The sequence below is a fragment of the Puntigrus tetrazona genome, unplaced genomic scaffold (assembly GCF_018831695.1).
Source record: "Puntigrus tetrazona isolate hp1 unplaced genomic scaffold, ASM1883169v1 S000000401, whole genome shotgun sequence".
NCBI lineage: Eukaryota > Metazoa > Chordata > Actinopteri > Cypriniformes > Cyprinidae > Puntigrus > Puntigrus tetrazona.
The window spans coordinates 981,602-1,004,517 of NW_025048054.1; the positions used below are offsets into that span (position 1 = coordinate 981,602).

Consider the following 22,916-nt stretch of genomic DNA (forward strand, 5'->3'; position numbering starts at 1 on the left):
GCACGCAAAGAACGCGCTTCGACGCACGGGTCCCGCCTTTCTTTCATCTCAACCGCACCTGCTTCCCCAAGCCCCGCCCACAAGGCGAGGGGCGCCTCCTATTGGCGCATTAACAGCCCGCGATGTTACCATTCTTTGATGATAACGCAAGACATGTTAGTAACAGTATTTTATCAAGGAAATAAAGACTCCCAAGATCCAACCAACACGCGCCCTCGCCTCCGGAGGCCACGAAGATACTCTCCGCCCTCTTTCCGGTTCGGTTGCGCTGTCAGTTTTTACCTCAGCCGAAGCCCCGCCCCTTTCGCGCAGCGTCACGTTCGGTTGCGCGCAGACCTTCATAAGCTCAGCGCCGCAGGCTCCGCCTCTTTCCGCAGCGTCAAGTTCGTTTACGCGGCGAGCTTTATAGCAACCGTTGCCCTGAGCTGCAGCGCCATAGTCACCGTAGTCCTGGCGACTGTAACCCACCAACAATAACAACAACAACCTCCTCCTCTCCGCTCCATCCTTACCTCCACCTTCCTACCATCCTCATCCTCATCCTCACACTAGTCCAGGTGAATATTTCCATATTAACCGCTCGCTTATCAATAAGTTCACGGTTTAACCGCTGCATGATGCTTGTGGCTTTTGATTCCTGTTTGAGTGAAATGCAGAGCTCTTGTGTACCGCGGAGGTTTTTGGTTTTTTTTTATCGATGTCGATCCGCCGCCGCTTCTTTCTCTGACGCTTTCTTTCTCGTAGCGCTTCTACCGACGCGGCTCGTCCAGATGTTTCTCCTCCCGATCGCTTTTACTCGCTAAAAAGGGGAGAGCGAACGCGTTCTGCGGGGTGTCTCCGAACAAACAGCACGGTGGCCACGCGCGTTCGTGAGACCCGAGCCCAGGAAACGCGACGAAAACGGCGTTTTGTTGAAGCGCAGCATCATCTCCTCACGAAGCAGGTGTTGCTAAGCGGCTAGCGCTAGCATCGCGGAGCGCCTCTTCCTCGCCGCTCGCGCTCGCGCCCGCAACGTTTTGCGCCCGTTTTCGCGTCTCCGTCCGCCGAGCTCGCCTGGGTCGCGGTAAGCGCGCGTGTTCGGCTCGTTTTTAACCGGCTCGGCGGTTCGTTATCGTTAGCTTCGCTCGGACGCTCGTTTGTGATGAAACGGGATGGATTTTCTCTCAAACGACACGTTCGCGTTTTTGTTTTCGACTGGCGAACGTTCCCGGAGGATCTTAAGCGGGCTTTTGTGGGATATAATGCTGCATGTGAAGATTTTCTGTCTGTCTTCTATTGTTATAAAGCAGGAGTTACTCTTGCTAAGCTATTGGCCCTCAGCCTCTGTGGCCGTGTCTCAAAACCTAGTGCGCTGCCTACGTAGGGCGCCACGGGCGCGCGCAGCGTATTCGGACAAGCATACACTAAAACTCGCGTGCTGGCTATCTGGACCCCTTTTCTGGGCACCTGTCAGAGAGTAGTGAGCATCTTTAAGCAGGCAGCTCGTTAGGTCACGCTGGTTATTTGCACAGCTGTGTGAAATCCACCTGTTTTTAAGCTCAGTCGCACTACAGTCGTATAAAGCGTGGCCTTTTGACGTTATAATCCGGAGTTTGTTGCATAGCTTTAGGCTTCTTGCATTTATTGTCAGAGTGGATAAAGGAAGAAGTGCAGGGAACTGTCGTGGGGTTGAAGACGTGTCCCAAATCATACTGCTGTAAAATGATGTAAAAATCGCTCAATTCACAAACGAAAGTGAAGGGTGCATTTATATATTTATAATAATTTAACAATCTAAAAATTATAAGAATGCAACCTCATCTGTTTTATAGTGCTAAAATAAAATACTGTTAATCTAAATATTGTTCATTTGTGTGTATTTTATATATATATATATATATATATATATATATATATATATATATATATATATATATATATATATATATATATATATATATATAAGAATAATTTTAATATATTTATATTTAAGAATAATTTTAATATATTTTTATATATATATATATATATATATATATACACACACACACACACACACAATGAACACATGCATTTTTATATTTAAGAACAATTTTAATATTTCTTTATATGTAATTTATTTGTGTGTGTATATATATATATATATATATATATATATATATATATTATATATATTTATATTTGTGTGTGTGTATATATATATATATATATATATATATATATATATATATATATATATATATATATATATATATATATATATATATATAAAAATTATAAAATGTGAATGCATGCATTTTTATATTTAAGAATAATTAATATATATATATAAAAATCATTTTTCTAAATATGCAATGTGTGCATTTTTATATACATAATGAATATACACACTACACACTTGTATCATGTAAATAAAACTTCTTTTGGATGCAGTTAATCACGATTAATCGTTTCGACAGCGCTAGCGTTTTCATGTTCAGCCATAATTTGTCATTTCATCTTTTTGCTTCATCCTGACCTTTGCGAAAGCTGTTGATGATCTGTGGGTGTTTTTTTACTAGAGGCACACTTATAGGCTGCACCGACACCATCTTAAGACGCATCCGAATGAACCGGGCCGTGTTTGGTGTCTCTGGGTTAGTCTGTAACTGCTAAAAGATGGAGAAATGCGAGCGATCGTCAAACACTCCGAGCGGCAGCAGGTTCGAGTCGCTTCGACCGAACAAATCGCTGAGGGTTTCCTCGAGTTGCATCAGGGTCCTCTGCGAGATGAAGCGGCGTCTCGCTTCCCCTGTTGTCTTCATTACAGGCCGAGGAACAGGTGTGTGCCGCGAGATGCTGGAGGACTCCTGACACGTGCTCGGCGGAGAGGGGCAGCATGGGATATCGCTCCACTAGAAGCCTCGGATGTAGCGGAAATAAATAGTGATTTTAGTCAAAAGGCATTTCAGGGTGTTTTCTCTGCAAGCAAACAAAAGCAATCCGGCTAATGAAGTCGTGTTCTTCCAGGTGTTTCAGGGTTTCTGTTAATGGCCAAACCGAGAGGTCAGGATGTCAGAAAGCGCTAGTTATCGGCTCGCGTTACCACTTATCTACAGTCAGGTGTAGAGTTGAAACGGGGCCGTGCCACCTGTCCTCCGGATCCTGTTGCCTTTCCAATCTCTTTAAGAGATACTGATTGAGTAAATAATTCATATCCATTTCATTTCAAGCTAAACCCATCGAGGTTCGTAGCTCATGAGCGTGTGGGCGGATGCTGCTCTGGAAAAAAAAAAGAAATCTTTTTATTTTTAATTAAGATTAATCAAGTCTCTTTATTTTTTGCTTTATTTTAGTGTGTGTGTGTGTGCGCTTTTTTAATCTAAAGCACCCCTGGCAACGCTAAATATACATCAGCTACTTTAATCGCTTCAGATGTCTTTGTTTTAATGACTGTTACTGTATTCTGGACGTTTTTGCTCTTAAAAGTAAAGGTTTTAAAAAAGGGGGTTGCAATAATTTTGGTCACCCTTTCTGTGAACAGGACCGTTTTTCTTCGTCTTTAATCGTGCCACGGTTCTATGAAAGTTAGAGGTTCTTCACGGAACAATCGCACCAATAAAGAAGCTTTCTGTTTAAAAGTGCAGCGGGTTAAAAGCCAGTACACTTAAAAAAAAAATCAACTCCAATGGCATTGATGGTAATGCGAAGGGCAATGGAGTCGTTTAATGTTGCACTAGGAAAATATTTTTTTAAGCTAGGTATTTATTTTTTAGCTTTATTAAATTGTAATTGTAATTGCAACCAGTTAAAGAATTGGGAAAAATGTTCTTTATAGTTGAAAAGGGATCTTTAGGTTTTTGAAGCGCACGCACGCGCAGTTCTTTTAATAATCGAACACTGAATGATTCTTTGGGAAACCAGAAATTGCATCGTTGCAACCCCCTTCAGTAAGTGACCTTTGTTTTTAGAATCAAAAGGAGACTCAAACTCAGATTTCCCTGCCCTGTATATATATAAAATGTTTGTATGCCGTCCCAAAAGCGCATTTGACCCCTCGCTCCGTGCCGGGGCAGATTCGGGGCTGTGGGGGTAGAGCCGGCGAGTGTTGCCCTCCTCTTGGGCCTTTGTTACCCTTCCTCTTTTGAGGCTGCCGTTGCTCAGCGGAGCTCTGGGTTTAAGTGGGCCACAGGGGAGCGCATGAATGAGAGGAGGTGAAGTCAGCTGGGCTCAGACAGGTGCCTGTTTATACACGGCCACAGGGAGCAGGTGGGGTTACTTAAGACGCTTCAAGATGCACGCTTTTACATTGGACATCAATAAACCAAACCAAACGACCAAATGCATCGTTTGCATGAACTGCGTCGACTGGAAGCAAAACTAGAATTCAGTTTTTAGTTTCACGCTGGCACATATCAGAGTTTTATTTATTCTTAGCTGCTGTGCAAAATGCATCGGTGTTAATTAACAATTAATTAATTGACTTTAGTTTACAATTCTCACTATTAACTTTTTTTTTTTTTGGCTTTAAAAGGTTAGGAGCACCCACCAAAAATGAATACGCTCCACAAATGCAAATTATACATGAACAGATTTCATCTTAAGTTCTTAAATGTAATGCCGATTTTGGATTGGTTAATATTAGCTGTCAATCAGCGCTTTTCTACTACAGACGGAAAGGCAAAGAAGAAGAGAGAAAATAACATTTTTTACATTCAGCTCTGCCAGTTCCAGCAAAAAAAAAAAAAAAAAAAAAATTTTTCGAGGATTTTAACTAACACTATTAGTGAGTTCATGTGCTGGTAGAGGTTCACAGCAGAGATAGAAATTAATATTTTCCAATTAGTCAAAATTGTAAAAATGACCCCCAAAAAAGGTTAAAAATCATTCATTTAATCGGTATAATAATAATAATACAACGTTTGGGCTGTTATCAAGCAAATTAAATCATAATCGCGCTTCGTGATGCAGTACATAAATGCATTTAGCCTGCAGATACACATCTTTTTTGTATTATACTGTAAACAATTTGAAATATCAGTGTTCAACTTGATAAAGCGATACTTTAAATGCCAGTGGGTGGGTCACCAAGACTGAACCGAATCATTTAAACGCTGATTCGTTCAGGAACGAAGCACAGCAGGAATTAATTTTGTTGTCGAAATAAAGCAAAACCAGGAAATGCGGTGAAACGCAAGTCTTATGTTGTCTATAATCAGTATCAGATATTGATATTAACTAGATGAAATTATATGAAGCGTCAGTTTAACTAGGTTAGTTTCACGATGGATAGATATCCGAATTAAAAATTGAAGTACGCTCGTCTGAAAGAAGACAGTCATGTACACCTAGGACGGAGTCATTTATAGGTGAACTATTCCTTTAATTGATTTGAGTCATAAAACATCTATAATTTTGACCCAAACAACGTATTGCTGTAAATATACCTGAGCTCCTGGATCATATTTACATCCCTAACCCTTCCCAGTACCTAAACTTCAATACCTCGCTAACTATTAATAAACGGCACATTAGAATATTATTGAAGGAAAGCCATAGGTTTGTTAATAGTGGGAATTGGACCACAGCTTAAAGCCCTGCTGTGAGTGAGTGTGTATTTAATGTAGTCTGGCCTGTATTTTCCTTCACCTTGTTTGTGATTTTTGGGTTGGGATGAGGCCGTAAACATCTGTATAATTTGTCGTGTGTCCAAATAACAGATGCTTGTGTGCTGAGATAGTGATAAAAACTGAAATACGTTTATACATACGTTTTATCCGTGGGTTTCACAAATAGATAGCTGCAGTGCGTTATTTGCACGTACCATGTTTTCTTTGCTATAGAGTACTTAAGGACACCAGAAATGTCACGTTATATGACTTGCCAGCATATTTATAACAGGATGACAGTTTGATATGCATAAGAGTTATAATAAGAGTTTAAGTTCTATTGTAAGTCCTTGGGTTAGGGGCGTGCAAGATTGACAAAGAACTGCATCCCGATATTTTTTCTGGGATTTTAACAACAATAAGATGGTCGTTTATTTCGCTGGTATCTTTACCGTGGACAGATTAGAGCTAATGTTTTGTTATTAACAGCAGTTTTAAGTTTAAATAGATTTTTACCGCTTATGGACGTAACTTTTATAAAGCACTTTTGTAACAGAAGTGTGCGTCGTGTTTCGAGTCAAGTGAGTGTTCAGTCAGAAGAGGCGTTTAGATGCATCTACACAACTCATTCAATCAAACGCATTAATATTTTGGTATTTTAAACATAACATGATGAATACTGATATCTGAGATTAGTTAAAACCGCCAGCCAGGTGTGTTTGGACTATATATATGCGCTTTTTAAGTGATGCACTCCGTTTCAAGTCGCACATCGTTAAAACGACAATTACAGTATCACTGTAGATCGTGTAGGTCGCACACCCCTAGCTCAGGTCTTCTAGTTTCGCATTTATAGAAATAAAAAAAGCTGTCACTCTTCGGATGTCATCTCTGACTAGTTTAAGTCTGTTGACTCATTAGCGTGTGCATTGCAAACGGCCGTGATTATGTGTGAGGCAGGAATGCTGGGTAATCAGACGTTTAGGGCTGAGGGGGAGGTGAACCGAACACAACACCACCTGCACCCTTCAGGTAAATGAGGAACAGAGGAAGAGGAGGTGGCAGGGAGCCTCTGGGGAGAGATGCTCGGCTGTCAGGAGGCACGGGGGTAATTAACCTGCAGAGACCCCATCACGGCTGAGAAGCTGCTCAAACACCGCTTGTTTACATGCATTTTTATACAAGAAAAACCAACGCAAACGTGCCTTTCCTTACATTAATCATTTGCATTCGGGAGGAACGTTAGCAGCGCGCTGTTGCTTCTGTAAAGTCTTTGGAGTCAAACCTGCCGAGGCGATTAAATATTAACTTCGTTTATTGCTTTGGGTACGGGCAGCGATCTCCACTCACTGAGCTGCTCAGAACACACAGATCCCGTCCACACGTGTGTGTGTGTGTGTGTGTGTGTGTGTGTTTGAGCAGGCACAATCAGCCGAGAGGGATTAAAACCATAGGGTTTTGTAGTGTTACTATAAGGAGTCTTTTGAGTGGCGTCACTAGCTGTGTTTCCGTTCAGCTCTTCACATGCGCTCTTTGGGATATCGCATACATTACTAAATAAATAAGCGATGGATGGAAATCGCATATAATACAATGTAAACCTTTTTACTGAATAAGTTCCTTAATGCACATCTAAAAAGACGTGATACTTTCCTGGTTTGTTGTTGAGTATCTGTGCTGGTAGTGAGTCAAAATAAAGATCAGGCCCTCTTTAACAAATCAAAACATTGTTAACCGACAATTAAATGTAGGTAAGTTTGGTAAAAATGCAACATTGAGCAAGAAGCTGAGCAAATCACATTATTATTATTATTATTAAAGACTACATCTGGATCATATTTGGACAGTTTTAAACGATTTCAATTGATCACGCCATTCTTCTGTAGTTTATTCAGTCTTTTTGTTATTTTCAGCTGAACATTCAGTGCATACCTACATCAAGCCATTCTCATTGATATCGCAATATGATGCTTTTTTTTTTTTTTTTTTTTTTTAAATCGGTATTATCGTCGATGGTAAGCTACGGCACACCCCTAACGCATAATAACGTTATCAATTTCAGTTATATGTGGTTTAGCGATTGCACTATTGTTCATGTGCATTGTTTGTTTCATTGTCTTCCTCGCCTTTCTAGACTCGTTCAGAGTTAACGGTGAAAACACGGGAACTTCACATTGCGTGTTCGGTGGAGAAAGAGTTCGTCCCGACGATTCCCAAATGATTTATCTGATATTCCAATTTTGCGCATGTTTATATCGTAACTGGAGATGGAAACGTATTACTAGCGCGCAAACGATGCATTAGTGACTGATGGTGATGTTGTGTGTCCCAGGCGCCATGCAGACCCCAGAGGCAGGCGCTGACTCCACGTCCAACGTGCCCCTCCAGACCAGCGTGCCTGTGCCGCCTGCGGTCAGCGCCCAGCAGGTGGCGTCTCAGGTGCCCGTCCAGCAACAGGTGAGGCCACAGCTACCAGTGTTCAGAGGAAAGTTTAAATCTGCTGTAAACGAGCTCGTTTCTTCATCAGGTTTGTAGAAATGCGTCTCTGCAATGGGTGCCGTCGGAATGAGAGATAATCAGTTCTGGAGAAGATAAAAGATCAAACTAGTCCAGGATTAAGACGTTTGAAACTAAAATAAGAGTCCCGTTTCCATAATATTGTGGATTCTTGGGTGAGCTGCTCCTTTGAGGTGATGCTGTGGTAGACAGAGATTCTCTACAAATCTAAATGATATTTGCTTGAAAAACAGTGTAATCCAGTTCACAAACGAATGAGCAGAGTTAATTGTATTTTGAATTAAAAAAGGGCCAGAAAAATTGGCTGAATTGTAAAAAAATATTGCTTTTACAGTCTTTTATATTGTCATTTTTTTAAATATTTAAGGTGCATTTATAACACTAGTTTGTGTTTTATTACTTTGTCATTAAATTGCATGAGCGTTTGTAATACGACAGCTGATAAATCTTTCAGCAAATCTCTTTTCTGTCGTGGCAAATGGAAACGTGATGACCGTTGTAGTACATTTACATTCTAGAACTTCATCTAGCTGTCTTCGGCTTCTGAGGGCCACAGAAATGAGAAAAGTTGTTTTTCTGTTTGTATACTGCTGTTTGCTTTACTATCAGCTTGCACGGCTGCTACTGAGATGGCTCATTTCTATATCATCCTGTCTTTACGGAGCCGAGAGTCACTCTGGGGGTAATGACGTGTGTTTCAGGCGCAGACTGTTCAACAGGTCCAGCATGTGTATCAAGCACAGGTGCAGTACGTTCAGGAGGAAAACAATGGCGTTTACACCAACGGAACCATGTGAGTGCGTTTATCTGCATGACTTTTCAGGTCAAAGCTGTGGCTCAGTATTTAGTGAACGTGCTGATTGAAATGGTGCAAAATGCAGAATTAGTGCCTCGTTTTAAACAAAAAAAACAAGGGTTAGGTGTAGGGCTTGGAGATATGACAAAAAACATATATATATTTTTTTTCCCAAAACATTTCACATTCTCAATTTGAGTAGTCGACTTAACTACAGTAATTTTTTTCTTTAGTATTCCTCCAAATTAGATTGTATTCCAATTGAAGCACGCATGAAGTTGTAAATATATATATAAAAAAAAAAAAACTCTTTGCAGAAAAGATGCATAAACTACAAGCTCGTCTTACGTGTGTGTATATAATTGATCATTTCAGAGTAGTAGTGCTTTACAGTTATTTTCCCCCAGTGCTGTATTTGATTGAGCTTGCGTCTCTTTCTGAAAACACGCCTCTCAAGTAAAAAAAGGTAACTCCCATCTTATTGCATTTTTCATATTTCACCGCCGTGTCGCTTCACAAACAAGCGGCTCGCTATATAAAAGCTGAATCGTTCTTTTTTTCTTTACTGTTATTATCGTCTAACGCTTGGCGACGTTTCCATTTAAAATGGTTTCTAAAAGAACAAACGAATGAATGAAAAGTTTGCCCGGCCCTAGGTATGTGCTTGTAAACACACAAGTCCCGTGATTTAGTGCACTCCAGCCCGCCGCTGTCACTGAAACATGCCTCCGAGAGACTCGAGCGCCGGTGGGAGAATTGTTCAGCCGCCTGGAAATGACCACAAGTATCAGTGAGTGGTCGGCCTAAGAGGGACGAGAGCACTCCGGGATCGTGTGCTTTTTACAGAAGCACTTCCAGACGTTCACCCTCGACGCGGGTCACCCGAAACTCTCCTAAGTGCTTCTGTCTGCTTTCTCTCCCTCGCCGGCGTTCGGATCGCTCATATTTAGAAATTCACTCAGCAAGAGGCTAAGATCTTTTAAATTGGCTATTATAAATAAAATGTCATCAGCCGAATGGAGAAAGCACATATCAGAATGGCAATCAAAAGCAATGTTCTCTATAAAATAGTTATGCTTTTGGTGATTTCTGTCTCCATGGAAACAGCACTCTCACCTGGAGCTGAAAGGATGCGGACCCATCAAGACACGACTTATTATGTTTCTCGAGTCAATTAAAGAAACCGTGCGCGCTGATATAATTTGAAAATGTCAGAACTCATTTGAGTGAGAAAGCAGCTGGCGGCCGTATCTCAAGCTCTTGTTTTAATCGGCAGACGGACGTATTCGTACTCGGAACCGCAGCTGTACAACCAGAACAGCGGCGGGAACTACTTCGATACGCAGGGCAGCTCGGCTCAGGTGAGCACGGTGGTGTCCACTCACAGTATGGCCAACAACGGCAACGGGAACGGCGCCCTGGCCATGGGGCTGTCCGGAGGTCAGATCATCAGCAGCTCAGGAGCCTATCTGATTGGAGGAAACTCCATGGACGGCTCCGCCCCTCACAGCGCCGCCCAGACCACTAGAGCCTCCCCCGCCACGGTGAGCTCCAATCACGATTGAGTGTTTAAACATGCCGCGCATACTCTGAAGACGTGATCCTGGAGCACAAAAGCCGTCGTAAGTGCCAAAGTATTGGGTCATCTGCTTCCAATGAACAGGTTTAACTCTTAGTGAGTTACACAAAAGCATATAATGATAATCTGTACAAAATTAGAAACGCACAATACCCTAGAATATCATTATATGCTTTAACAGTAAGATTTGTACTCATGGATATGAACTAAAGCAGTCAAAACTCTTCATTAGTAGGAGTCACCCAATACTTCTGGCAATATAATGTACATTGTATGGGGCAAAAGCATCGACTTTTCAAAAAATCGTTAGGATATTTGGTAAAGATCATGCTACGTGAAGATATTTTGTAAATTTATTAAATTATATTTAAAAAATATTTACAGTTTTTTTTTTTTTGCTCCTCGGATTCCAGATCCTGTCCTAACAAACCAGACATCAGTGAGAAGATTTTTTTGTTTTCAGATAATATAAAAGTTGAAATTTCACAAGATTGACCCCCCCCATGACTAGTTTTGCGGCCCAGGGTCACGTATGTGCTTTAAAGCCATATTAGTTCACCCAAAAAATGAAAGTTAGCCCATGATTTACTCACCCTCAAGGCATCGTAGGTGTATATGACTTTCATCTTTCAGATGAATTCAGTCGGAGTTATATTAAAAATTGTCCCTGGTCTTCCAAGCTTTATAATGGCAGTAAACGAGTGGATTTTTTTTGCTCATCAGTGTAAAAAGTAGTCAAATAAAGCATATCCATCGATAAAGCTTCCTTACACGGCTCCAGGGGGCCAATAAAGACCTCCTTTATCAAATAGTTGCTTTTGTAAGAAACATTTTTCTCTCACGTCCACAACGGAAGCAGTTTCCTTTACACAAGGAATACCAGCCTACTCTTGGCTTATATCAAACGTTTTATTACGGATGGATGCGCTTTCTGAATTCTTTTGGATGTTTCCACCGCCGTTATAAATCTCTGAAGAGCAGGGACGAGTCTTTATCTGAAAGAAGAGCCAGGATGCCTTGAGGGGGAGTAAATCATGGGTAATTTAGTTTTTTGATGTGAACTAAAACTTTAAGGGCTTTATTGAACGAGAGATATCTACTAGAGCCAGAAATGAAATCAAATGAATGGTGAATCTGACCCGTGCTGGCCGAACGAGTATGAATGTGTGAACGTGTTCAGCCTATTCTTGTGTGACGTGAGAAAGAAAAGGGCAACATTTTGAATTTGAGGTTTTGATCCAAATGCTCAAAATAATCATTCAAAACTAAAATAATCTCTGAATCTGATCTTCATCATTCTGAAAGTCTTTTAATGGAGAATGTGCTCATTGCAACTCATTTTATCAGCAAGGTCACAAATATATATATATATATATATATATATATATATATATATATATATATATATATATATATATATATATATGCTGTATAGTACACAATTAAAGCACATCGACATGTTTTATGATGATGGGTTTGTTTCAAAACGCTGCTCTTGAAAAATAAAGGTTCCAAAATAGTTTTCACAGTATACAACTGTCAGCGATCGGTTCTTAAACCTTTTTTTTCCTTGAAGAGCATTTTAATAATCTTTTTACACTTTAAAAGTCCTTTCGTCTTCATTTTTCATTTTCTATCCGATTGGACCACCATCTATGTTTTAGAGAAGCCATCAGAACAGAGCCGAGGTGTCTACAACCCATTGAATGGCTGAGCATCGTAAAGCCAGCTTTAAACGAACAAAGATGGAGCGTTTTTGAGTCCTCGCTCACGGACTAGTGCATCGGTCTTATTAAAAGCTCATCTTGTCATTAGCTGTAATTGGCCTCGTTGTCGGTGCTGGGCTGTAGTGCGTGGTTTTGGTGGCTGGGTCTATTTCTGCCGCTCTCTGTCGCTTCGTTTGATTTACTCTCCCCCCCTTTTTGTTTTTGTTCTCCTTTATTCTTTTGCTCTTTGGTCTATCAGATTGAAATGGCGATTGAGACGCTCCAAAAGTCTGAAGGTTTGTCCAGTCAGAGAAGTTCGCTGCTCAACAGCCATGTAAGTTGTAAACTCGCTTCGCTTTGCACGACCTGCTTCGGTTTCTCTCTCTCTCTCTGTTTCCTACACCGTGCCATTCAAAAGAGTCTGATCGATTCGGAGCCTTTATTTGCATTCTTTACGTTTAAAAACAAAGCAAGTAGGTGTTTCTTACCAGATTTTCAGTGTGGACTTTTTCAATGGCACTGTATTTATTAGGATATGCAAAGTTCTCCCGTGTTTATGTACTTTGGGCTTTTGTGCTGCTGCAAGACGAGATGTTTAACGATGGGCTGAGGTCATCCCCATGATGCTTTGCACGAATGATGAACACAATAGGATGCCGTTATTTTACTCGCCCTTTAGCTAGTTTAATTGGGGTAAAAACATTAACTAATGACTTTCAATACGCCATGAATGACCCTAAAGATCCTCCTTCGATCCGCAGTCCATTGCAAAAAAATTACTTTTTTAATTTTTAATTAAATCTTTTCTCATTTATTTACAGCTATTCTGTAGAAATCGTTGTTATATCACGTCTAGCGCGGTCAAACGATTAATCGTAATTATTCACATCCAAAACAAAGCTTTTCTTTGCGTAATGTGTCTGTACTATGTGTTTATTACGCATTATTATAATATCATAATGTTTATACAAATGTTGAAAATGTATTTAAATTTATATGAAAGTATATTTAATAACATTTTTCCTAAATATACACACATGCATGTATTTATATACTACGCAGGACATGTATTATGTAAACAAGAAGTTTTCTTTTGGATCGTTTTAACAGCACTATCGCATTAATATACCCAATGAAAACAGAGGATGCGCAGCCCATTCAGTCAGAACGAAGGATCAGGATTGTTGTGCGCAGTCTTATGATTTGAAACGACTCGTTGTGATAGGTTTAAGTGCCATTTAATAGCTCCATAGTCGCTCCAAATCTGTGACTTTCTTTCTTCCGACGCGACACTAGATGCAATTGTTTTTAAAGAGATGTGCACTTTATGTGATGACTTCAGCTGCAGTGGCTCCTGGATAATTACGAGACAGCGGAGGGCGTGAGTCTGCCCCGATCGACCCTCTACAATCACTACCTGCGTCACTGTCAGGAGCAGAAGCTGGATCCGGTCAACGCCGCGTCCTTCGGGAAGCTGATCCGCTCCATCTTCATGGGGCTGCGCACCCGCCGCTTGGGCACCCGGTAACACGCTCCCATCCACCGTAGCACACGCTGCAAACATGAGGACGACAACATGAGACAACAACATTCGGGCCACAAATCATTAGAAAGTAGAAAATTTACATGCAACAAGATTTAAATGATCTAGTAACTAGTAATATGCATTGCTCAGAACCTCATTTGGTCAGCTTTTCTCAATGTTTAGATTTATTATTTTTGAGTAGTTCTATCTCATCAATGGAATAGGATCGGGGTCACGGATCCTGATTAAATCCTAGTGAAATCGATTCACTCGACTCGGCCTTCAATAAGACTCACGATTCGATTCAATACAAACGACTCAACAGAACGAGCTTGAAGACGTCGTACAGGAAACGAAAAGCTGTCTTTTTATTAGGCTGTTGCTGCATGTTTAGGAAACTGAATTTTATTCATTTTAAAATAAGGCCCAAATCAAATATGTAAGTTACACACAAAAAAAAAGAGAGAAACCTCATATAAACCATATATAAAATAAGCATCAATCGAAGCATATTAAAATCACGGTCCAAAAGAAAACATGCAAACTTTGGACAACAGTCACGCCAGTGAAAAGTAAAAAAAACTGAAATATTATTTCAGAAAGTCAACGAGGGACGATTCTACTTCAGCAAACGCCATTGACTCTCTAGTTTTCATTTATTCCCTTAATATTTCTCTTAAAGCCTGTATATTGTGACTCAAATTAAAAGACATGTATTTTGTGTTATACAGCTCGTTTTTGAAACGGACAAACGTTCTATTTCACAGATTTTTATTGAAGACTGTAGTGTTAATATTTTAATTATGGGCCAATAATTCATCGTATAATAGAGCGGTTTATTTAAACATGTTAAAAACTAGTTGTGGAGTGAACAGCCTAATCTTTTATTATCCTCCCAGCACATCAGTTATGAAACAACATTAAGTCAATAATAAGTCACTTAACAGGCCCCCCCTTTTAATATCGCCAATAATTGTTTTTGACGATATCTCCGATATCAGCGGCACTGACAAGCGTCTTTCACACACTTTAAGCTCTTTTATTTTCCAGACGTTACACCCCAGTCCTCTTCTGTACCGTCTCTGATTCACAGCACTCGGTTCTTTTTCTCCATTTCAGAGGGAACTCCAAGTACCACTATTACGGGATTCGCGTGAAGCCGGACTCTCCTCTGAACCGGCTGCAGGAGGACATGCAGTACATGGCCCTGAGACAGCAGCCCGTCCAGCAGAAGCAGAGGTTCGAGCGCAGCACCACTCCCAGCAGCGCTGAGGTCAAGGGTTCGGTTTCCAGGAAGTGCACGAACGGGCCGAGCGTATTCATTAAATACAGCGCGAGTCACTTCGGATAAAAGCCAAATGCATAAGGACTTCCTCAAACCAGAGAACACTGGGCAAATTCTGCATTATATAGTATATTCAGTTCTGGATGGGAAGATCTACAGCAGTTCAGTAAACTTTAATCAAAACACAACGGGGACTAGCGTCTGTGAATATGAAGTCATTAAAGTACCATTTAAATATCAATTGTACAAGTCGCCTGAAAATCACTGCAAAAAATGCTTAATTTTTCTTTTTCCAGCCAAAATATCTAAATATTTCCATGCCGAAATATGAAAACAAGCAAAAACATGCTTGATTTTCACTAGTTTTTTCTTGAAAACAATAGGTTTTATTGTCTTTAAGAATTGTACTTTAAGAATTTTTTGATATTTTTGGCTCCAAATAAGACAAAAGCATTTTTTTTGCAGATATACGATCTCTAGAAAACTGCTGCGGGAGTCACTTCACGAGCTGTTTAACATTTCTTTTAGTAAAATCTTTATTTAAAACTAAAAGCCTTTACAGCATCCTGTCAAAATAAACCACAACAATTATATTAATTAATGCACGACTACTAAAAACACTATTTACCAGTTAACAAGTGGTGCTATATACAAAAAAAAATTAATTATAACAATTAAAAAAATTAAAAAATATCTAGAAAATCATTGGAAAAAATAGTCAAAAAAAAAAAAGGTTACCTTTTAATAAATTGCCGTTTAATATTGCACGTTTTATGATTACTTAATTAGAAGGTTTTTTTAATTAATAAAATTTATCTTAAAACAGGCTCTAGAAAAATTCAGGAAAACACAAACGCGAATAAAACAGAATAAACCTAAAACGCAGCACCTATGTGAGGTTTGTTGAGAGTTGTGTTTTGGAACGGGACTCGATCTCCAGTCTCTTCTCCAGATTCAAGCCGGTCCAGAAGATGGACGGCGTTTCAGGAGAGAACTTCTCCACCGGGGGGCAGCACACTCCCAGCGCTGCGGAGCAGACCTTCATCGCTCAGAGCCAGCATCATCAGCAGTTCCTCGGTGAGCACCGCCGCCGGCCGCTAGCGCGCTCCCCTTATAGACGAGCTGTTCTGAGTTTCTCCGTATGCCCCTTCAGATGGGACCAGAGCTCTGCCGGACTTCGTGGACCTTGACCTCGGAGAGCCTGTGGAAGGCGTCGGAGCCGAGGACGTCAAAGCCCTTCAGACGCTCTACAGAGAGCACTGCGAGGTCAGTCCAGACGATTAAACTCCTTTAGTTGGAGTATATGCTGATGCTCTAGTGTATTCTTGCTTTCTAGTAAACATCTAAACATTCTTGAATCAAGATTCACCTTGATTCAAGAATTATTTACACTAGAAAGAACGTTTCTTTCCGCCACCGTTTAAACGCAGCTCGTTGAGTTCAGGGTTAAAGGTTAATTTCCGCACGCAGGCCATTTTGGACGTCGTGGTGAACCTTCAGTTCAATCTCATCGAGAACTTGTGGCAGACTTTCTGGCGCTACTCTCCGTCCAGCTCCGTCGAGGGCGTCACCATCACAGAAAACAGGTGCGTTGCTCAGTGCCTTCCTCTCTGGCACCTCGTCCAGACGGTCAGATTAAACGAGGAACTGTTTCTGATTCAGTGGCATGAGCGAGATCGAGGGCCGCCTGCCGAGGACCACGCTGATCCTGCTGTGCCGAAACGAGGCCGTGCTGAAGTGGATGAACACCTGTGATCACCTGATGTACCAGGCCCTCGTGGAGATCCTCATCCCTGACGTTCTGAGACCCATTCCTAGTGAGTCTCTGATCACTGCACTGCAAAGCGTTTCCCTCTTTGTCCTTCTCTAATATAAATATTTCAACATCCTAGATGCATCAAGACACGTTTACTTGGCCAGTAAAATGATTTCATATATTATGCAAGAATATCAGTTTTGTTAGTTTTTCCATTAAAACAAGCAAAAAACTGACAATAATTTTGTTTAGCATTGTAATTTAGGATTCTGGCAGATATGCTTGTTTTAAGAAAACAATACTTAATATCAATAAGACTTAAATTTATTGTCATATAAATTTACGTTGATTCAAAATGTAGTTATTTATACTAGAAAGACAAAAACGGTACAAATTTTGTTTTTTAAATAATTGCTCAGCAAGTTTGAGTCAAAGTACTGCAAAAGCAGTAATATTGTAAAATGTTTTTACCATTTACAACAACTGTTGACTTTCTAAATAGATTTTAAAATGTAATTTATTTCTGCGATCAAAGCTGTATTTTCAGCATCATTACTCCAGTCTTCAGAAATCAGAAAAATTGACTGCTCGAGAAACATTTCTGATTATCATCGATATTTGTGGAGTACATTTAAGGATGATTTGATTAATAAAGATCCAAAGATCTGCATTTATCTAAAGCAAAAGCTTTTGTACCATAACAATTTGGGGTTTTTTATAATAGAAATTAATACTTTTATTTAGCAAGCATGCTTTAAATCGATTATAAAATGTTTTTAGCATCACTTTTAATGTTACAAAAAATATTTCAGATAAATGCCGTTTATCAAAAGAACATTTTACACAGCCGTTTTCAACATAAATGTTTTTTTGAGATTTCTGAAGGATCGTGTGACTGTAGTTATGATGCAAAAAAATTACGTTTTGGAATCACAGCTAAAATGACATTACGTTTCATTTTAAATGTTACCGTTTTTGCTGTACTTAAGAAGAACTTTCTCTTCAGCAAGCCTGCGTTTATTTCATCCAGTTTAAGATGAGTGTTCAGTGTAAACCTCCGTCTGTGCTCGACAGGTGCCTTGACTCAAGCCATCCGTAATTTTGCCAAAAGCCTTGAGGGCTGGCTCACCAATGCCATGAGCAGCATTCCCCAGAGAATGATCCAGACCAAGGTGAGAGCGCAGACGGTTACCAGACGAGGAGAGCCTCTAGAAGTCCCGCTTTCTAAACGCTTCTCGGTCTTTGGTGCAGGTTTCCACTGTTAGTGCCTTCGCTCAGACGCTCCGCAGATACACGTCTCTGAATCATCTGGCGCAGGCGGCCCGTGCCGTTCTGCAGAACACCTCCCAGATCAACCAGATGCTCAGCGATCTCAACCGGGTCGACTTTGCCAACGTGCAGGTATGTCTTGAGCGCCGCCGCATCGCGCTTCTGCCACGGAAAGCTGGCTTTTCGTTTTCATGAAGGCTACTTTTTTCAAATCTGAATAAGCTAAAATACCGTTTTGTAAATATACTAACACACCTACTTGGTTCAAGTCTATTAACGTAAGAGTTTCATACTTTTGAAAGTAAGATTTCTGCATCTTATGAAAGCCGAATAATCTTGAAATTTCTAGAATCTGAGGTTGCAAAAAAAAAACAAATCTAAATATTGAGTAAATTAAGTTTTGATCAATGCATATTACTAATCAGAAATTAAGGTTCGATTTATTTACGGCGGTGGGAAATCTGCTAATGATCTTAATATCATAATGATTTTTGGCATAAAACTGTACACTGTATTGTTGTCTATTTCTACAAATACATCCAAGCTCAAAAAAACAGAACTTATTTGTAGTTCTACTAGTGCGCATTTCTTGATATCAAGCCTAAAACGTGCTTTAATGTCACATTGATTAAGAATAATATCCGTCTTTACATGCAAGATATTATAAACCTACATGAAGTACACTTGCGATAGTTTTGCTTTAGCGCAATCAAATATACTTCATTATGTCTTTAGCTGGATCTCGGTGCACAATTAAAGTGCATCAAGCTCAAAATGGGTGCAAACACGTATTTGAAGTGCTTGCACAACACGTTTTAGTATACGAAATCGGCTCAAAACGCGGGTTTGACTCTGGTTTCAGCTGCCCAAAATCTTTAGGCCGGCTCTGACGTCTTGTCCAGACCGGACGATCAGAGCAAGAATCCGTGCAAAGCTAGTGTAGTGTCCTCCGGCCTCACGCTGTGATGTTGTGACTCTGGCGGCGTACAGGAGCAGGCCTCGTGGGTGTGCCAGTGCGAGGAGGGCGTAGTTCAACGCCTCGAGCTGGACTTCAAGGCCACCCTCCAGCAGCAGAGCTCCTTGGAGCAGTGGGCGGCTTGGCTGGACAACGTGGTCACTCAAATCCTGAAGCCGTACGAAGATAAACCCACCCTCCCCAAAGCGGCGCGCCAGTTCCTGCTCAAGTGGTCCTTCTACAGGCAAGACTTTGAAGCTGCTTTCGTACATGCTGGAGTCTGAATCTTACATTTCTTCGGTTAAAAATTAATTCATTTGGGAGGAAAACATGCCAGGATTTTTCTCCATAGAGACAACTTCATATAAAAATAACGTATATTATAATATACACAATACGCACACTTTTTAACCCAAATTGCACCAAAAAAAGTCCATTATTGTTGTTATACCATTTTCGTAAGGCCGTTTGTCTTTTTGCATATTCACTTCGGGTCAGTACTACCGCCTAAATCACACATGTGTTATTACGTAGTGCATATATACATACATATAAGCATTTGTGGTAAAATGTATTGTTTTTTCTTTTCTTAGAGAATCGCGTCACTAGATAAAACCCTTATTCCTCAAATGGGATTATGTGAAGTAGGGATGTAACGATATCAGAATGTTACAATGTGATAATATATATATATTCCATATCAACGTGACAGCAGACGCATTAAGAATGAAGCATCTCTCCAAACGTTACATTTAAAAACAATATTATGGTAGACCAGCAAATCGATGGTTCTAGTAACGAAATAAATACTTAATACTAATAGTCCAGCAGCGTTAACTTCTCCATTGTAGTACAATCGGTAGCCCCGCCCCTCCTTCACCGTGATTGGTTGACTAGAAAGCGACGAGCGCAGGTGTTTTAAACCCTTTAAAACGCTCGGAGCAAAAAAAAGCCGCTCGGCATGTTCCTGCCGTTTTAAAAAGCAGTGCTCGTATTTAGAACAATCGGAAAACCGCTTCGGAGGCCTTGTTTCTTCATGACTGACTAAAGAAAGAAAGACACGAACATCTGACGGGTGAATTACAGGGAAACCGCTGTTCTAATCTTCTAGAGCGACGCGTCTACTCTCTTTTCATTTCCATGCTTTATGGGACTCTTGCAGCTCTATGGTCATCAGAGACCTGACCCTGCGCAGCGCTGCCAGCTTCGGCTCTTTCCACTTGATCCGGCTGCTGTACGACGAGTACATGTTCTACCTGGTGGAGCACCGCGTGGCGCAGGCGACCGGAGAGACGCCCATCGGGGTCATGGGAGAGGTAAAGACGCTCAGCGTGAGCCGTAAAGAGCTGTGAACACGGTCTTTCTCTCTCATTAACGTTTCTTTGTGCTGCTTCATCCGCCGCAGTTTCAGGACCTGAATACCATGTCACCTGCCAACATCGACAAAGGTGAGCTCCGAGCGCCAGCTGAGACCTCATTACACCCAAAGATACGGATTTATAGTCCAGACTAACTAGACCAGCCACTTCAGACCAGCAGGAGATTCTGTTGCTTTCCTTTGAGAGACGAGATGTCTTATACACTGTGTGTGTGTGTGTGTGTATATATATACACACACACACACATATGCACATGCATACATATATACACATACATATATATAAAATGCATGCATGCATAAAAATAGTTTGTATTAAATGTTTATGTATAACGTTTTTTTTGTGCGTATATACATAATATAAGTGTACTGTGTATATTTATTATGTAAGCAACTTTTTGATGCATAATCACTTGGAAGCACTAATAGATATTTTAAATAGTAAAACTATTACTGTTTTTGCAGTACTTATCAAATAAATGCATTACACTAGTTCTATATTCAAGTACCTATATTTAAAACCTTGATCTCACAGCATTATGAAATATACCTACATGCCACTTTTTAGTGGAAACTAATACATTTGTTAGCATTAATTTCCTTTGATTTCTAACTTATTCTTCTCAGTCTGCCTGCTGGGGTTAATCCAACAAGATTTTGTTTGCATAATATATGCATGTGTATGCGTGTACATTTACATTATTATATCAGATACGTGTTTTAGGATTACTGGAAGCGCGTGAACCAAAAGAAAAACAAATCTCCTGTGGCCGTAGTGCATGTTAAAACTGAAAAATGGTGTTCGTGAAGTGAAACGGGTCTCTTGTTTCCACGGTCTGCCAGACGAGGTGAGCGAGATGGACAGCGATCTGGACGAGGAGATGGAGGAGCCGGACGAGCCTCTGGCCAAGCGGGAGAAGGCGGAGACCGAGGTCATCCAGGTGCTGCAGGTGGGAGCCATGGAGGACGGCAGCAGCGCGGTGGTGGGTGTAGTTCAGCCCAGCATGCTCAGCGAACACATCCTGAGCTCCAGCGGAACCAGCACCATCCGCCACTGCAGCAGCCTGGGAAACACGTACGCCTCGGTCTGAAGAGACAGAGCTCGGCGCGGGAGGAGATGCTGATTGTACAGTTCAAAGCCCTAATGTTCCCGGGTGAAAAACATGCACTTCTGTAACGTACTTCAAGTGCTTTATTTTTGCGCACTAATTAATGTACTTCGTACACTGAAAATGGTTCTTTAGTACTTCTACGGTTCTCAAAGGTGCTGAATACGAACTAAAATGTGCTTTTAACATGCACTGCAAAAAAAAAAAAAAAAAAAAAGACTTTGTCTTGTTTTCTATCTAAACCTTCTTGAATCATGATGCATTTAAAACTAAAGTGATTTGAGAAATTAAGTCTTGTTTTCTGAAGAAATCAATTTTGTTAGTAATATGGGATGAGAAAAATAAATTCTTAAAGGCAGAACAATAATCATTTTTCTTCCCCCACTGCCTGATCATTTTTGCTTGTTTTAAGTAAAATGTAAATTTTAAACTTTATATAATATATATATATATATATATATATATATATATATATATATATATATATATATATATATATATATATATATATATATATATATATATATATATATATATATATATATATATATAAATATATATATATATATATATATATATATATATATGAATGATAATATCATAAATTCATCTTGATTCAAGAATTTTTAGATATTTGTTTGTAAACAAGTCAAAGAGGTTTTTTAATGTCTGTATTTAGGGACCACTACAAGTGTGCTGCAAGCAATGACTGAATCCATTTTTTAAATACAGATATGTTAAAAGCGCATTTTAGTTCATAGCCATGGTCTCCCAAGAAAGCTAGTAAAGAATCACTTTTAGTATATCAAGTCCAAAATTAAGGCGCAAAAATAAAAAAAGCAGCACCGAGTACATGACGGAAGTGCACTTGGTTTCACCTGGGTTAAAAGAAAACTTTGTTGGATGACCCAGAACTCAAATCCAAGCCACTAGTTCCACCAGGAGAACATACACAGCGCAAAAACACTCTCTCACTTAGTACTTCTGTCTTTTTCTTTGTGCAAGTATCTAAATGTTCTTGAATCAAGATGCAAAAGATGTGAAATGATCTAACATGACAAGAAAAAAAAAACAATTATATATATAAAACAAGCAAAGATATCTGGCAGTGGGGAAATAATAATCATAATTCAAAGGCTAAACAAGCTGATTTTGAGCTAACTAACGGTCAATAAATTCATCTTGATTCAAGAATGTTGAGGCACTAGAAAAGCAGTCAGAAACACTAAGTTAGGATGATTTTTAATCACTTCTCTATTACTGTACTGCTCATTGTTTACGGTTTTGTTGGGAGCGTGTAATTGGCCAAACGTTGCTTGCTCTTTGGTTAGGGAGTGGAAAGTCTCGCTGTGTATCCGTGCTGCTATAATCCAAGCAGGCCAGACAACTTGTACCCAACGTAATGAGCTTGCCTTTTCACCTTCTGTACTCTGCAGTCCGAGTGTTTCCAATTGCCTTCTGTTTGTAGATGTAG

At 40.1% G+C, this 22,916-nt stretch overlaps 1 protein-coding gene across 3 annotated transcripts; it reads left to right on the forward strand.

Moving 5' to 3' along the window:
- Positions 1–62: 62 nt before the first annotated feature.
- Positions 63–21,942, forward strand: rfx3 (regulatory factor X, 3 (influences HLA class II expression)). Of its 3 annotated transcripts, XM_043231741.1 has the most exons (17): positions 63–557; positions 7,900–8,024; positions 8,786–8,877; positions 10,157–10,424; positions 12,425–12,499; positions 13,508–13,689; positions 14,810–14,929; positions 15,928–16,052; positions 16,129–16,241; positions 16,446–16,561; positions 16,638–16,792; positions 17,806–17,903; positions 17,983–18,132; positions 18,991–19,199; positions 20,118–20,271; positions 20,361–20,403; positions 21,177–21,942. In XM_043231741.1, exons 2-17 carry the CDS (start codon positions 7,905–7,907, stop codon positions 21,422–21,424), a joined length of 2,268 nt encoding a protein of 755 aa, XP_043087676.1. In that variant the 5' UTR covers positions 63–557; positions 7,900–7,904; the 3' UTR covers positions 21,425–21,942. The 3 variants fall into 3 exon arrangements, with proteins under 3 accessions (XP_043087676.1, XP_043087675.1, XP_043087677.1); XM_043231740.1 differs by lacking the exon at positions 63–557 and having other exon boundaries at positions 6,695–8,024; XM_043231742.1 differs by lacking the exons at positions 63–557; positions 12,425–12,499 and having other exon boundaries at positions 6,695–8,024.
- Positions 21,943–22,916: the final 974 nt, after the last annotated feature.

Bases quoted from the DNA above. Each gene is read 5' to 3' on its own strand.
- rfx3 (XM_043231740.1), top strand. From the start codon at position 7,878: ATGGTGATGTTGTGTGTCCCAGGCGCCATGCAGACCCCAGAGGCAGGC. The intron at 14,930-15,927 runs GTTCGAGCGCAG...TCTCTTCTCCAG, and splicing joins CCCGTCCAGCAGAAGCAGAG to ATTCAAGCCGGTCCAGAAGA. The intron at 16,562-16,637 runs GTGCGTTGCTCA...TTTCTGATTCAG, and splicing joins GTCACCATCACAGAAAACAG to TGGCATGAGCGAGATCGAGG.